The 17,554-nt window shown below is 39.7% G+C and overlaps 1 protein-coding gene across 1 annotated transcript in view; it reads left to right on the top strand.

Annotated features, from left to right (window-relative positions):
* Positions 1-12,143, top strand: part of GABRB1 (gamma-aminobutyric acid type A receptor beta1 subunit) — a 104,477-nt gene extending 92,334 nt beyond the window's left edge. The window contains exons 6-9 of the mRNA XM_030947433.1: positions 5,126-5,263; positions 5,371-5,523; positions 6,844-7,094; positions 11,811-12,143. Coding sequence (XP_030803293.1) covers positions 5,126-5,263; positions 5,371-5,523; positions 6,844-7,094; positions 11,811-12,143 — 875 coding nt within the window. The remainder of the gene's footprint in view (positions 1-5,125; positions 5,264-5,370; positions 5,524-6,843; positions 7,095-11,810) is intronic.
* The last annotated feature ends 5,411 nt before the right edge of the window (positions 12,144-17,554 follow it).

Genomic DNA, 17,554 nt, shown 5'->3' on the forward strand with positions numbered 1-17,554 from the left:
CAGACTGCCGCATACATAAAATTTATTTTTATTTGAGAAACCTTCTTAAATAACTGACAATGTTTAGTACTCCAACAAGTAAAAGTAACCAAGTTTTCATTTAAGCCAGTGTTGCTAAGGCTAACTCATATCCCCAGGGAAAACAAAAAATATTTCTCAGTGAATACCTTATACATGCAAATACAAGTGAGAGGAAACCTTTTCTACCACCTTAATGTTAACTAGTTACACTGAGTTCCAAAACACATCTTCAGATGCATGGTGCCCCATTCACAAGTCAGATTTAAAATAAAATAGTACAATGTACTTACCACTGTATGGACTGCCTTGGTGGCATGTGGAAGGAATGCATTATCTTCCTGTTTAAATACAATCATAGGAATAATAACAAATATATATATATATATATATATATATATGTATAAGACATTTAGCAACAAAGACTAAGTTGTTAAGGAAAGACACAATCCAGGAGGAATGGAAGAGGGTTGGGGTACAGCCTCAATCACAGCCTAAGGACCCTGTCCTTACCCAGGGCCAACCAATTTGTGCACACAGAATTGCTGTAGCCCTTTGAAAAGCCCTACTTAGATCCGAAGGAAGAGACCTGGCTGCTGGGTGTTTCAGAGCTACCTGCTCCCCTGCCCCAGAGAATCAGAAGGGAAAAGGGATTCTGTTTGGGCATCTCCATTGAAATGCTAATGATAGTGAAACCATGATTTGTATTTGTGAATGTAACACACATCCTCACTTATCCCTGAGATATTTGAGAAGTGCTGCAGTGTAAAACAGAACAGCCTGGTGACATCCCATACACTGTTAAACTTGGCTAAATCACAATGTCAGCAACATTTCTAAAGTATTTTTTTCTGTGAACAGGGAGATTTAGACATAACCTATTTCTTGCCATGTCTGTATGTAGTTACTTTTTAGATCTGTGGTACTTCTGACCAAGCATTCTCACTTAAACTCTCAGATGCTGAGAGTAAAAAAAAAAAAAAAAAAAAAAGAAAAGAAAGGAAAAAAAAAGTTGGTGATTAAGATTAAGTGCTGCCTTTTAATTTCTAGACAATATTTTCTAAGAAGCAGAAGTTTTATATCTCGAGCTGGGCTACTAAATCTGCTTTTTAGTGATTTTGAAGATGGAAAACTATCTAGCAAGTAAAAAAAAGGCTTAAGTAGAACAAATGTTTTTCAGGGACCATTATTAATTATACAGTAAATAAATAAATAAAATTTTAGCGGTCACTTATTATTTAGGTCAACAAAACCACACGGAGAATTCCTGGGAAAACTGCTTGATTAAGCGAGCTAGACTGCTAGGGATGCCAGCACAGCAATGAGGCCATGCTCGCTGCAGAAGCTGGGAGCAAACCAGCTCCCTAAATAATCGGTTCGGGGTTCGGCTCCCCGCGCATCCCCCGCGCAATTCCCGCGCCGTCCCAAGGCGGAGCGCGGGCGCCCCCGCGCGGTCCCGGGGCGCACTGCCGGAGCCGCCCGGTCCTCCCCGCGCCCGCCCGGGACCTGCGGCGCTCTCCCGGCGCTCTCCCGGCGCTCTCTCGTTCGGCCCGTGACAGCTCTTGTCAGCATCGCTGAAACGCTGCGGGCCCGCGGTGTCTCTGACTTGCATGAAATTCGTGTTCGGACATCACGGTCCAGCTGCAAGTGCTGCTCTGTGTCACAAAAGCAGAGCTATGCATTTAAATTGGTGGCATACGTACGCAGAGGGACAAGGATTACATGGCAAAAGAGCTGCCGAGGGACTACCTGGGCAGTACTGATAAGTTCCGTGAACAAACCAGCATTAACACTGGCCACTGCAAGGGCAAGACTCACTTTTCCTATCGCTGAAACAGCTTTTCTTCCTTTGTAAGCACTAAGGCATTTGCTGCTCGAAATAAGGGGTTTCCATTGCCTGCTAGCCAGCAGTCAGTACTGCTCCACACTTGAGGGTTTCTTAATTTACATCACTACAGCTCCTCGCTTAAAGCCGCTGTCCACTTGAAAAAGAAGAAGGAGCAATCTGTTTCCTGCTCGCTGTTCAGAACTGAGATCAATTCCTGTCTTTAACCTGCAACAAACTGTCTCACTCCTAAGTTTTCTAGAAAAAAGCCATGCCGACACCTCTGAAACACGAGCACCTGTGAAATTCCTGTACATCTGAGCCACTGTCAGCTGTGAAAAGCAATGCCTCCCACACACCTAGAACGATGTGCAAAACACATAAGGAAAGGGCATCACACAGCAACAATCCTATCAGGGAATGGACTGCGCAGGGAGAATTTACACCTTGTTAGTGTCTAGTAGAGATATTACAATGACTGCCAGGGAAATAATGAATGTACTGAAGTTCACTGTACCTAAAACCACAGGAAGATATTTTTGCTCAACTACTTTTCTAAAAATGTGAATGCTCATGGGTGAAAAACATCACTGTCCCTTTCTCATAATTCCCATCAACCTTAGGGAAACTTTAATTCAAGAAAAAAATTCGATATATTCAGAAAAAGTAGTAGTTCACATTCAACCCACTTTTTGTTGTATTTGGAAGTTTGCAGAGATTAAAAACATGGCCTATCAGGAGTGACAGCTTGTCACCAGCTGATACCTTACATGCAAGGTTCTTGCTTTTGGTTAGTTGACTTTATAACCTAATAGCTCTACTTTTCACTTAGTAGCCAAAGTCATAGAGAGCAATGGGGAAAACACATTCTCTACATTACAAAACTCACATAAAATTTCCTTTTGCAAAATTCCAACATGACCACACAGTGTATCAGTAACATGGTGCAATCTTTTTGGAGGAGGTTGTGCCTGTTTTCTTTTTGAAATCTGCCGTCTGATATATCCCAGGTGTTTATTTGGCACCTTTGTGGGTTTTAACAACTAAATCACTAATAATTCACCTTCAGGGAAGGGAATTTCAGCCACAATAAGGTGCCAAACTATTATTTCTTTTCTCAAAACGTCAGAGAAACCACAGGGAGGGTGGCAGTGGCTGCCTTAAGAAGCTGCAAGTGAAGTCAGGAGCTCCTGAGGACTGGAGGCTGTTCCTCTCACTGCCCTGGGTCCCAGCCCGCACCGTCCAAAGAAACGACACAATCAGAGCAAAATTGGAGGGCAGGATGTGAAAAGGGCAACAGGTGATGACAGCACAGAACAGAAGATAATTTTCATGGTTTTCTTCCAAACCTTGAAGAAGAGCTCAGGATTCTCACATCTAAACCTTCACCTGTGAGTTTGCAGCAAGTAGCTGGTCAACATCTAGTGGTGATGCCCCTTTTGTTTTTTATTCTGTCCCCTAAAGTCAAAGGATGGGTATTACCTCATGTAGAGGACATCTGTGTGGTACAAAGTCTACACATAATCAATGCCCTTTCAGCGTGAGATTACAGTTCCAATGCCATCTGTTTTGCACCACCTTTTCTGAGAAGAGAAATCCTTCAAGAGAAGGTTTTCATAAAACAGATTTGCAAGAAAATGAAGTTAACGCTTCCCTGCCAATCTCAGTCTTGGTCTTTTAAACAGTCTTAGCGGTCTTCATTCACTTTCAGCCATTCTGTATCACACCCTGCATGTAGCTCATGTCAGCCCTGGGGTTTGTGTGCACAGCCTTTAAAGCAGCTACTGAAGTCTCAGTACCAAGCAGCTACCTCGACCTTTTGCAGCAGAAAGGAATGAAAACCAGCCATGCAGAGCTCTGTCCCAGCCCTGGGCTGGATAATTTGAAACAAAAATAAAATAGGATAAGAAATGGGAAACCCAGTTTTAAGCTTGCAGCAGCGACCCATATTACATAAGTTAGTTTGGTTTTCAGAGCAATTCAGATAGTTAGAACACCATGGCACTGAGCAGTTCAGAAATAAAATTTGTGAACATTTAACCTTGTTCAGCCCATCATTGTGTGTTTGCATCAAAAGATAGCTGTTCAATAGCTGCAGACTTTCCAAGCAATCTCATCCTTAGAGCTACTCTGTCACCAGGGAAACCATGGATCTGTTCTGCATGCGGTCAGCCTTCCAGGGATGAGGCTATTACCAGGCACCATCACAGGAAAAGACATCTCAAGACTAATTTCCTTAGCTTGATATTGCATTACTTGTGCATATGAAAGGATAGGTTCCTAACTCTCTGGAGGCTTCAAGGCTACAGTTGGTTCAACTGGCAGAAGTACTGTCAAGTTTTCTAAAGGTTTGAGTTCAAACACATGTTTTTATTTGATCTGTGTTATATGATTTAAACCTGATTAAATCTAACACCTGAAGGAAAAATTTAAAAATAGATGAGATGTTCTCTCCTCTGGTAGATATCTGGAGAAAGTAGAAAAATGCAATAAAGTGGAACCAGTTTAAATATTAGTTCAAAAATGTTGTCAATTGCGAGATTTTTTGAAACTCAGTCACTTCTGAGTTCAATCAAAATATTTCTGAAAATGGTAACAATAATGTTAACATTTCCAGTGATATAATAGCAAATTAATTTTTAATTACATTATAAATAATCAACATCTCTGTTAAAAGGAAACAGAAGAAAGGTGCTAGTTTTACAGTAAAAAAGAAATAGTTCTGTGATAACAGAAAATCAAAGATGGCATGGTCTAATTAAAATATAAAATGCTTCATGAATATCAAAGGGTTACCTACTGCTCTGACAGACATTGTTAGGTGATACTACAGCACCTTAATTCTTCTAGAATCATCTTTGTCTTCACTGGCTCCCAATTGTGCATTTTGTCACATCCTGCATAGGAAATCAAATTAAAATCTGGGAACTGAACCTGGTTTTACTGTCAGAGCTCCTCCAAAGAGAGTTTAAAAATTTTGCTGATGATGTGTCTGTCTGTTGGCAAACTGAGCAACTCAAGCCTGACTGAAAAGTAGTAGTATTAGAGCTAGCTAAAAAACAAACTTTCATCATGAATTCCATTCTTGTTTTTTGTCTTCTGCTCTTCTACATCTAGAATCTTCCTCAGGGCATAGAGAAGGCTTCTGTGTAACAGGAATGTCACACAACAGAAGGCTGAGTTCCTGTTTAACAGCAGCTCCTTCCACTTGAACTGCAACTATTTAAGCAAAGTAATAAACCAAAAAGAAAAGTCAATAATCAAATTGTGTCTCTGTTTCAGATGGATACACTACTGATGATATTGAATTTTACTGGAATGGAGGAGAGTCAGCAGTGACAGGAGTTAATAACATCGAGCTCCCACAATTTTCTATTGTGGATTACAAGATGGTATCAAAAAGAGTGGAATTTACAACAGGTAAGTACTGACAAGTTAAAAAAAGTTGTCCCCTCTTCCTCCAAGACAGAAATATCAGTGCCTACCTTTTGTGAGGCATTAGTCATTATATGACTTCTTTCTTTCAGGAGCATATCCTCGACTATCACTTAGCTTCCGGCTTAAAAGAAATATTGGATACTTCATTTTGCAAACCTATATGCCTTCCATGCTGATCACAATTCTGTCATGGGTGTCTTTTTGGATCAATTATGATGCCTCTGCAGCCAGAGTTGCTCTAGGTAACTTCTCAAAATGACTGAATTATGTGGACACTTACTGCCTTTGAAAACAGTGGCACCATATCCATTCTGCTGGTTGTAGCATCTTTAATTGTGATCTTACACAAGCAGCACAGGGTCTTGGTTGTCAGGAAGGCAGGCAGGTGTGACTTTGCCTACATCTGAAGCTCTTGCATCACACTTAGGATGAGATTCTGACTGACTTCCTGTTGTCATAATGGTCTTTGGATCAGGCCAAAAGCATCTTGCTTCCAAACTGGAGCGGGAAAGTCTAATTCAAGTGTCTAAAGGTATCTACACTGTGCTGTGCTGCATGAACAATCCCTGTTGATGTTAAAAAGTGTTCTCTCAGGCCAGATCTGTGACTGTAAGGAATACACAAGATCCTACTGACATGAGTGGAGATAGACCAGCTTCCATCAAATAAATCTGGTTTACCTATAGTTGGTTCTTTCCCATACCACCTTCCTTCCTACAACTTTCTATAAGAATGAAGATCTTCTGCACTATCTGTGCTTTAAGGCGTATATGTTTTTCAGCTCTATTGCCAAAAAGCCATTTTGTCCCATCTCTCCCTGAAAATTAAACTTGTTACACCTGTGCCTAGAGCTATTATCTACATGCACTAATGACCTGTGATTAAAGCAGACTAAAAAGTAATTTCAGCCAGCTAAAAGAAAAAAATACATACGGGAAAAAAGTCATTCAGTGGTGGATAACACAATGAGATGGAAATGCTTTACTTGCAAGCACCTAGTTAACAGGAAAAGTTGCTTTGGTTCAAGCATACATAAAACCTTCTCTTCATCAAAGACCATCACTTTATCAAAAGGCTTCCCTTTCTCCTTTCAATCCTCCATTTTAAATCAAAAGCTAGATACTTACTGCAGATCCCCACAGCAATGCAAGTCACCTATAGGGTCAAGAAGAGCTACTGTTGTAAATGAAATAAGAAGCATTTTCTCACATAGAAAGAGCAGTAATCAACTTTTGCTATCCAGGTCAGCTAACACCACATTCCCTAGCACAGTTATTGCAAAAGTTAAGGCAGGAAGTTCCAACATAGCCTGGGCTATTAAAGGTTATTTCATTCATCCTCCACTGCATGAAAAGCCAAGGAAGGTGCTATCAGCACACTTGTTCCAGTTCCAGCAAGGACATGTTCCTTTCCAGTTCTGCAAAACACATTCCTTTGGCTGCTGAGAACCTGATCACAAAATTAACCCATCTGCATGAGAAGTGCGATGCTGCCATTATGTCTTTTGTGCTCAGATCTCCTTCCTTGTCTCATTAGTCAATGTCTATTTCTTCCCTTCGCAGGAATCACGACTGTGCTGACCATGACCACCATCAGCACCCACCTCAGGGAGACCTTGCCAAAGATTCCCTATGTCAAGGCAATAGATATTTACCTGATGGGATGCTTTGTGTTTGTGTTCCTGGCCTTGCTGGAATATGCCTTTGTAAACTACATATTCTTTGGGAAGGGACCTCAACGTCAAAAAAAGACAGCAGGCAGAGCAGGACATGCTACAGGAGAGAAGAGCAGACTAGAAACAAATAGAGTCCAGGTAAAATGTTCAAGCTATCTTTTCACACATTACTTGTACTGTAAAAATGTTCATTTATATGATGATAGAGATAAATACAGGTGGAACATGTGCAAAAGCAATGCAAAAGTATTTAAGATTGCCTAGAGAAAAATTGTATTTTAAGGAGATCACAGCAAAATATGGTCTGTTCCATCTTCAACTGGAAACAGAGTAAGAAAATACAGAAAATGCAAATGAAAATTTAGGACACGTATTTCTTTCTTCTTTGTATTTCTTGCAAAAGAAGTACAAGGGGTACAAGGAAGTTAAATATTTATCACTTCAGCTGTATCTTTTTTTGCTTTAGAAGGTGATATAGAAGAAATGTTTAAAGTTACTCTTTACATGCAGAAACTTCACCAAAAATAAAAAGCATAGACAAGCTCAGTTGCTTCAGTGAGCCCTGAATGAAGTCTGTAGCACTAACCTTGAGGAGCACAAGGATGCTGCTGCTAGGTTATAACAGCTTTCGTAGATGTCAGGATTTTTCCCTCAGCTAAATTCAGGCACACTACAATTACCCCCTCTTTAAAAAACAAGCCAGAAAACTTACAGAAAGTAACACTATGGACATATTTTTAATGAGGATGAGTTTAATTTTGCAATGTCACTGAGCACTTGCAAACATCTATAAACCTATTTCACTTTTCCCCAGTTTTTCAGAAACGAACCCTTTGAAGATTCAGGTGTATTTGGCCCAGTCTGATGCAGAGGAAAGTACATATCCTAACAAGCCAAAAATTTTCTTCCTTTCTGTGCTTTCCTTACAATATATTACATCCAAGTATTAATGAGATCTTGCCCAGGCTGTCCTATAAACTTCTTTACTGCTGTGGCCTGAGGTGATAACATTTGAACAAAACTGTATTCGAGCCCTCTGTTCAGTCTGAAGAATGAGACCAACACATAAAACTGTAAGAAGTAAGACTTCATCTTGACAGATGGCTACAGTGTCACATTCACATCTGGAAGTGCATTTCAGAAACTCTGTGATATCTTATTAATTCTAGAGGTTGTGTTTGGTGTCCCACCACTAGAGCTATGCCTCATTAACAAAGCCATCATATCCTCAGTCTCAGTGAACTCATGAGCCCATTAAAAGCTCTTTGCCTTCTGTCCCACTGTGTAGGAGATGCTTTATTACAGTGAGGGCACAAATTCAGTTCAGGCAATCAGCAGTCTCCAAGACCCCACAAAGTACTGTCTTCCACAGAGCACAGGAGATAAGCCACCCCGGTATGGATTGTCAGGCACAGACACTGTCTATCCATTTCTGTGGAAAATGAGGAAGGGGAAAAAACAACATAACCCACAAACTCTGACCAGCTAACTCAACAGCTCCAGAGATAACCCAGCCTGGGTGAGAAGCAGCACAGCAAGGATTCATGATGAAGAGGAAATCAAGACTTCTTCAGAGGTCAGCCTTGCCTACATGTGCCCCAGTGCACTGAACTGAGTCAAGGATAAGAGTGCAGGTAAGTTCTTCTCCTACATATTTGGAGAGTTCATTTAACTAACAAAATGCCATAACTCATAACTAAAAGCTTTTGTCTAAATGTTATGCAGCAAAGATTACACTGGGATTGGTACTCAGAATGGGATGGAAAGTTTTTAAAGCACCATTGCATACACCATCATTTTTCTGATAGAAAAAGGAAGTCTGATAGAAAAAGGATTTCTAAGTGCTCACACTTCAGACAGCAATCCCATTCTGAGACTGAGAGTCCTTTGAGTGAACAGACTGCTTTCTGCCTGTACAGTGCAGGTTTGTGATTGTAAATACATATGTATGCACACATATACATAAACACACATACGTGAATGGATATCGGTGAATTTTGTGTTCCACATGCTGATGTGAGACATTGTGAACATTAATTTTACTCAGCATAGAAATGCTGATTTCCAACAGTTGTATTTCTGTCTTTGGCAGGAGGAATGCACGTGACCAGAGCAGTGGGACACAGCAAAGTTCTGTTACCTCCAGCGAAACAGCTCCCAGCCCCTCTCCATCATTTTTCGAGATTTTTCACTGGTATTATGATGCCTGCACCAGAGCGGGGGAAAGTTTGGTTTTGAGCATAAAAGAAGTACAGTTGTAAGTATGGGACATTTTTCCCTTTTACTCTTGACCCACACCACTTATCCATACAGGCACCTGTAACTATTAGAAGATATGTAACAGTGCTTCATCTCTTTGTGCCAGGTGAAGATATTGATCATTCTCATCTGACATACAACTCCAAAGACTAAAAGAGTTCAAATTCCTCCACCAGATAATACAAGTTTTAGATGCTTGAGCAACACTCAGCAAACAATATGAACAGTATAGAGAAGACCAGATGAAAAATGAAACAGAACTGCTGTTTCATATGTGGCTGTTCCATACTCTAAAGACTGAAGAAGATGGAAATAAAGTCTCTCCACCTTCACAATTTGTGCCATTTTTATTTTTAATATACAAAACCTATTATTTTGGAGTAAACAATCTTTCTGTTTCTCTGAATAAAGCATAAAGTCTGTTTATATCTCCTTGTTCATTTGTCAAACCTAGATGTCACTGACAGGGACAGCCTGAGACAGACCCCTCAGCAGGTCTTCCCAGTTTATGACCCCTTAGTGGGTCTTCCTCTTTATGTTACCCTCTGCCAGCAACAGCCAGCACCTCGGAAGGACTCATGCTAACAGCTTATGGAATATCACTATTTATTAATAAAAAATGGTGACAGGTTAAGGTTCAAGGATTGCCAGTGATAGTTTCTGACTGCACAGAAAACATGTCAGATCTTCAGAGTAAAAGAATAGTCCCATAGTTATGGTAGTCCTCTGAAGAGTAGGAGACCCTAGCTTAAATCTTCCTTCTTCTTAAATCTGAAGAACTGACCTAAAAATATGAACATACAGCCCATATCTCAAGCAAACATTTGAAACACTATGCTGATTTGTGACAAACTGGCCTTTCTAACCCAGAACATGTGAGCTTTTCCCACCAAAACAGTGGTGGGAACTGGGGTGTTAACCACTGAATGCTCATTTCAGCACATACACAATCAATTTCTAAACCAGAATAGTACATTTTCTACCTGTGATGACTTATTACTTCACTTAGAAGGGTTTTTTACCCCACAGTTCTCTTGTGTGGCTTTTGTACCACAAATACTCCCTTCACTGCTTTTCTTTCATTTAGTAAGTGCTTAGTGTGGCACACTGCTATCAGTAATGATGTAAAGATTTCTCCTTGTGATGGGAAAGAACATCTTCCCCATTGCCAGGTGGAGCTGAAACTTTCTTTGATCACATCTTTCCTTTGCAGCAACCCACAAAAACTAGGCTTCCCTGTGTGTTTTGTTTGGAATTTCTTCTTGCACATACTTCAAATCTGCTGTAATTATTATATAATTTCCTAGGTCTGCTATGTCTTACTGAAAATGTAAAGCTCAGAGTGTAAACAAAGCACTGCACATCAATGGTGCTTCACAAGACCAGATGTTGTCTATAATTAATACCTTATTCGCTGATATAAAGGCATCCACAGACATGATCGAATTTGTTATAAATTTGGGATAGGTCCAACACCACAGTTTACCAAAAACACAGTAATATTCAAGCCTCAAGGAGAAGACCTTGAAGTTTCATTTGAGAGGCCAGTGTTATGATATATATTTCTCTCATATGAGCCATGGTGGGTGTTTAAATATCTGTGGATTTGAAACATCCATTAAGTCTTTGTGGAGAAATCAGAATTTAACCTGGAAATACCACAAAAACTTTTCAAAAGAGGTTTTACTACAAACGTGTAGAAAACTAAAGATTTGTGAAAAGGAGAACATTTCACAGCAATGCAGCAATTCATGGTGAATTACACTCATACATGAGAAGACAATGATACAAAAATATTTAATATTTATATATATATAATTGTTTGTGCTAGACATGTACATACTGGTTGCAGTTACCAGTTCTTTGCTCAGGTATTTAAAACAGTGCTTTGACTAATAGCACAAATAACGAGACAAACATATTTGAAACAGCTGCTTCTGATACTAACACATAAAAATGCAACTGAATGTAAGTTTTCATTGAATAAAATGGATTATTCTATCTGCACATGAACAAGTTAATGTGCTATGATTTCATCCCCATAATAGAGTAATTGCCCAAAATCAATTCTTATCAGGAGTATTTTATAATAACTGATAAAATACATGTGTATCGTGTATCTACATGCTCTTCATATGATGAACCCATTGTTAAAAAACTTCTAGAAACTAACCTGCAGCACTAAAACAGTCAAAAACTGTTTAAAATGGGCAGAGAGAGCAACATTTTCTTTTCATCTTGAGTATGTGAAAGCTTCAGGTGCCAGATACCAGATTTTAAAAATCAGTATTTCATAAAGACCATGGTCCAAGTGAAAGATAAAATTACAAAAGTCTTAAGTCTTACTTCACAGAGGATGAGACAATTAACTGAATTACAAGACCAAGGATGGAAGGTGCTTAGATGTTGAATAGCTAATTTCACACCAGTCAGGAAAGCATATTCAGTGTCTTTTCACCTTTGTGGATGCTGTACCAGACAGGACTGTCACTGCAGCCCCAGGAGCACCCTGACACTAGAGCCACAAGGTCCATCTGGGAAACACCTTGGGCTGGCTGAGGAGCTTGTCTAATCCCCATTCCTTCCTTGCCACAGGTTGATGCCCATGGAAACATGCTTCTGGAACTGCTTGAACTACGAAATAACATTTGCACCATCTTCCACGAGCCCCGAGCCACTACACACACGTACGACAGTGCCAGCCTGCAGCACAGAAGAGCCACTTCCAGCAGGGACCTCTACAGCAGGAGTGCTCTGGACAGGCACAGGCTCCATAAAAAAGGACACTTACGCAGGAGGGCATCCCAGATCAAAGTCAAAATCCCTGATTTGACTGATGTTAACCTGATAGACAAGTGGTCTAGAATGGTCTTTCCCATCATGTTTATTCTTTTTAATGTTGTTTACTGGCTGTATTATGTCCACTAAGTTATGCAATAATGTTACCACAGACTAACATAATTAGACTTGTTTCTTTTCCTTCTCAATTTCATTAATTCTGAAATGAAGAACTGCAGTAGCTATAATGTTCCATGTTCAATGTCAGATTCTCTGCCATGGAACACTTCTAGATTTAAGCTTAAAAAAAAACCAACCCAACACAAATCCAGGGTTGCAACATTTAGATCAGAACATTAAAAATCAGGTCTTAAGGAGAATCTTGAGAAAAATTGCTCTACCTTGATTTTTACAAAATTTATGCATCACCCATGACCTTTCTGTGCCAAATTTAATTTTTTTTTAAGTGGAAATTTGTCCCACTGTATTTCTTATCACATATTGGCAGCTCACAGCAGCATGCTTCCAAACAACACAGTCAAACTACTAGTAGTATCTATGTCACTGTCTTTCACCATTCAGAGTGTAGAGAAATTTGAAGAAATTACAGTTTAAAGAATTATAACTATTGCACCATGCTTCACTTCAATCTTAATAGCTTTACTGGAAAGTATTTCCATAGTATGTTTAAGTATCACTCAAGGAGAAGTCAAATAACATTTTCATAGCCAGAGATCTTCAAAAGAAAAAAGGGTGGCAGAGAGAAATCCCACTGAGTATCCAAGCAAGTAATCAGCTGATTTGATCTTAATGGAATTCTGTTATTTCCACAATAACAGAAGCAAAGTCATTATTTATGAGAGCAGTGGTGCCATATGTAATTTTGTATTAAAAAGTAGAAAACAAACACATGTTGATTGCTTGAAGCAACTCTGTGGGATACCCCAGGCCAAGATTTTTTTTAACACCCAGGTTTCCTGTGGCTGGTAATTGCAACATTCTCCCAAAAGTTGGTAGATGTCTGGGAACAGATCTGAGGCAATTTCTGCACACAGTTTCCTTCAGATTTCTTTATTCCACTGAGAACCAGGAGATGCAGCTGAGCCTTACAGCACCCTGGCAATGCTGGGTGCACTCCTCCTGAGGAGCTGCCTCTTCTTACCTGGCTGCCTCTCGCCTGACACAGCTCCAGCCGAGGAGCCACAGGCAAAGGGCTAGCAATGTCCATGCAGCTGAGAAGCAACAGATCAGTCATCTTCTACCTATACTATATAGGTCATAATATATATTTAATAAATTAAATTAAGGAAGTCTTGCAAAGTGAACTTTACAAAACTGCAAAAAATAGCACCAGGAGGGAGACAGCAGTAGGACCATATGTGCTGTCCATTGCAAACACATATCCATCAAATAGTTTTGAATTCTTTGAACTGGCATGAGACTTAACAGAGTAAGTCCATGAGCCATTGAATTCACTTGCTTCATGCTTATACGCAAAAATTAATTCAAAGAAAGTAATGAATTCTGCAGATTGGTAGTGTAAAATACAACCATCAATGATTCATGTTTTGCATTCCTGATTTCCCAAAGACATTCACAGACAGACCTCAGGTAAGTAATTAAGCCCAGCTGATCCCGTGGTGAAGCGATACTGCAACCTCTCCTTACAGCTGCAGTGAACATTTTAGAAGAGCCAACATCTAACATGACATCAAGAAGTCTTTAGGTTAAAAAAAAAAGGATCCTTTGTTTTGGATTACAAGAGCAAAGATCAGCTTTACTGGTCTTCAGCATTTCTTTTGCAGGCCCCTAACATATCCATACACATATTTTTATAGTTTATGGTTCAGCCAGATACTCCTGGCACAGTTGATAGGTACATGGACTAAAACCAGTTACATTGTAAAAAAAATAAAAAAGTACGGACCAGAGTAAAAGACATTAACAAAACAAGAGCAGAGCACATGCATGCAAAACTCCTTAAGAACAGCATGTTCCAAAATAGGAGGATGTAGCCTTCTGTCCCAGGAGCCATGAATACATACCTATCCAAATCCCAGCCCCACAGTCCATTTTGGGCAGCACACACCAAGGCCTGCCTGCATCAAGAGCTGGAAGGCACTACCTCAAGTCAGGAAACAGCTGCCAGCTCTTGGTGCAAAGTTTGGCAGCAGGGACTAATAACCCATCACATACAGAGGCAAGAGCCACTAACTGTAGGTGCAACTACTTCTAGAGAAAAAAGCAGAAAGAACATTTCTCACTGAGAGCAATAGCTTGGCAGCAAGGAAAAGCCAGTGGTTATTAGTGGCATGGCATGGCAAAATTAATCCATTTATAGGTTGCCCAGGTACAATGCCATGTGGAGCTAGAAATTATGGAGCACAAAAGAAACACGATCTCTTCCCGTCAATAAACTGGAATAATTTGGCTGGATTCATACAATAAAGCTGAATAATGCTGTAATGCTAAGTTCCCTCACAGTTGTACTTCAGTAGTTTCCCCACCCCGAGGAACCAGACTTCAAGATCAGCACAGGTAAGGACCTATTGCTAATTAGGTTTTAGCTAAACTCCCATGCAGTTTGTGCAGCTCTCATGCAATTTCTACTGGAAGTGGGTTTTGGTTGGGTTTCCTGAGATGTTGAGTTTCTACTGTCCCTGAGCATGTATATTTGTGTGCCTACCTGGGATCTCCCAACAACATTTGAATCTATTGATAATGTCAACCAATAATTTTCTTTTCATTCAAAAGCTAAAAAAACAGTAGGGATCTGAGATGCTACATTCCTACAAGTTTCAACAAAGCAGCTAGCTTAGCTAGGACAAAGCTCACAATAATCACCCCTCTTGTCAGCCTTATTAGACACAAAAACCAGTCTTTTCAGTGAAACAGGAATATTTTTGACATTACATTTCTTTATGCTACCACTGAACAGCACAGAGGTTTTTCAGCACAGAGGTATTTTCAGCACAAAGGTATTTCAGAATATCTGCTGGTTCACCTAGTTCACCCTTACAGGAAATATTCCTGCCCTTTGTACTGCAAGTGGAGGATTTCTTGACATAAATCACAAGGAAAGTCACCCAGGGGCTGAGGGCCATGTTCCACCAGCTGTTTCCCATCACCAAGGAGCCTGTTCCCATGAATTCTCACATATTGAGGATCATTGCTAACATGTCCTTGGGAGTATTAGTTAAAAAAAAAAAGGCTGGATAATATCTGTTACGTAAAAAAATACTTTTAAAATGGATTCTCTAGTACAAAGCATGACCTCCCCACATCTGTGACTGTGCATTTCTTCCTACCTTCTTGGGCAACCAATCACCCTGAAGCCCAAGGAAGGCAAGAGATCACACAAGAATAATGAATTTCAGCATGTAATAATGCTGAAATGTATATGCACTGGCTGAAAGAATTAAGTGACAAATAGAAAAGGTAGCATTTCTTAAAAGACCTGGTGGCTTTGGTCTACTTGCTGCCTTGGAGTGCAGAGGTAACTCTAACGGTGTTGTTTGTTCCTTGCCATGTGTATTTCTCAATTATTTTGTAAGTAATCTTGAATCTCCCAGAATTATAAAAACATCCCTTCTTGTCTCATGCTGGTGCCAATCTAAGAAATGGCCTGGTACTCACTCTTTCACATTTTTTTTATTGCAAAGTCCAATTGCATTTGAGTATGAATACCAATGAGGAACTAATATAATTACATGGCAGCAGAAGTATGTCATATTGCTAGAGATCATTTCTGAACAAATTCTTTTAACTCATCCTGGCTCTCTGTATCTGCACAGTCTCATGCAAAAGTATAAAATCAATCACATTGCCAAAGTGTAAGAAAGATGGTTTCCTTTAGCAGATCATGCCTTTCAGTGAGAACATCAGCCATCTCATCCACATCTGTGAAGATACCAGTCTCCTTGTTCCTATCTTTGAAACTTCATTTGCTGTTTTGATCTTGCTGACAACATATTACCTGTTTTTTTAGATTTTTAGAAGAAACTTTGAATGTTGTACACTATAGCTAACATTTCTGAAACAAATCAGGCAAATCATCATTTCAAGAAAGAGCTGAATGAGATTTTGGAATAGGTAAAGAATTCAGGACTGGGTTTTACAAAGGAAGTTTATAGCAGCTCTCAGATGATCCAACGTTGCTCTGGCTCCCATTTAAAACAATATCAATAGAAATACGACAGATCTGAAACCTCTGCCTTCACCCCCCCCCCCCCCCCGAAAAAATTACTGTAGCCATCAAAAAAATTTATTTAATCTATATGCTAGGAATCCTTTCCCACAGATAGTCTATCACCAAAGCAGCCCCTGTGGAGCCGTAGCAGTTTCCAGTTATAAAAATCCCCACATCTCCCTGTGCCTTTCATTACACTATTAGCTAAACGAGCTGAGTAATCCCGTGCTTAAAAATAGCCAGAGCCTTCTCTATGTAGTACTCTCCACACAGGCCTGCAAAAGTCCAAAGAATGATATTTGTGATATTTGCCTCCTTTTCTAGGTTTTGGTGGGAGTCATTTGGTCATTCTGGAGAAGCCCTGAAGCAAGTATGAACTGAAATTTGACAGAGGAAAGAGTGTATACCCCCAAATCTAACTGAGGTTGATTTAAAGTAAAAAAAACTTATGGACTATCTTGATGCACTTATGAAAGCATTCTTTAGTACTAGAAGAGTAAAAAATCCCTTTACTGCTGATACTGCATTATAAATATTAATTCACAAATCAAAATGATAGCAAAATTTGCATATTTCAGGATAGGGTGTTACTGGTTCTTAAAACCACCTTTCAGAAGAAAGCATAATTATGTCTCAACATGTTTCCCATCAGAAAGGCTTGCTTCAGAACTCAGAAATGTTCTACAGACTTATTTAGATCTTTTAAAAACACAGCTTCTTGGCATATATAATTGCTTTGTTGCAAAAGCAGTTTTATAAACAATAATCAAATCCATACTGGCAGTTTGCTGCCTATATGCAGTTCTGGTTCCCTTTAGTATACCAAGATCAAAGCTGACATGGCTGATACGAAAAAAAATGTTTTTTCTGAAATCAAGGGAAGAGTTCTGTGAAACAGAGAAAAATGCAATGAACGCCAGCAGATGGCAAGTAACATTATTTTTATAATTCACTTTTTATATTTTGTACCAAGATATGCTGATTTTCTGATTCAAATTACAGGTCTGTTTATGCAATGTGAATTTCTGTAGGTGCTTTTTAGGTGGTGAAATTAAAACTTCCTACAGTGTGTCTATTATACTGTAGGTACTGATTTCATTAGCTTTTGGTTCAAAAAACCTCCTGTACAAAGTTTTGCTTCTGGTGTAAATTACATACTCAAGAGGCCTCTCCTTAGTACCTGCAAAACCAGAGAGATTTCTTGAACACCTTTATGATGGTTAGTTGGGGGGCCTTTTGCCCATGCCACTGCAGGCCCCAGGAGTGAGCTGCTCTGCCAGGTAAGGAGTGGGAGAACAGGAACCCATGGTCTAGGATTGGGCCAAAGGAGCAGCATCTCCTGGGAACAATACTGACCAGTTAGTGTGGTGGG

Source organism: Camarhynchus parvulus, chromosome 4 (assembly GCF_901933205.1).
Source record: "Camarhynchus parvulus chromosome 4, STF_HiC, whole genome shotgun sequence".
NCBI classification, from domain to species: domain Eukaryota; kingdom Metazoa; phylum Chordata; class Aves; order Passeriformes; family Thraupidae; genus Camarhynchus; species Camarhynchus parvulus.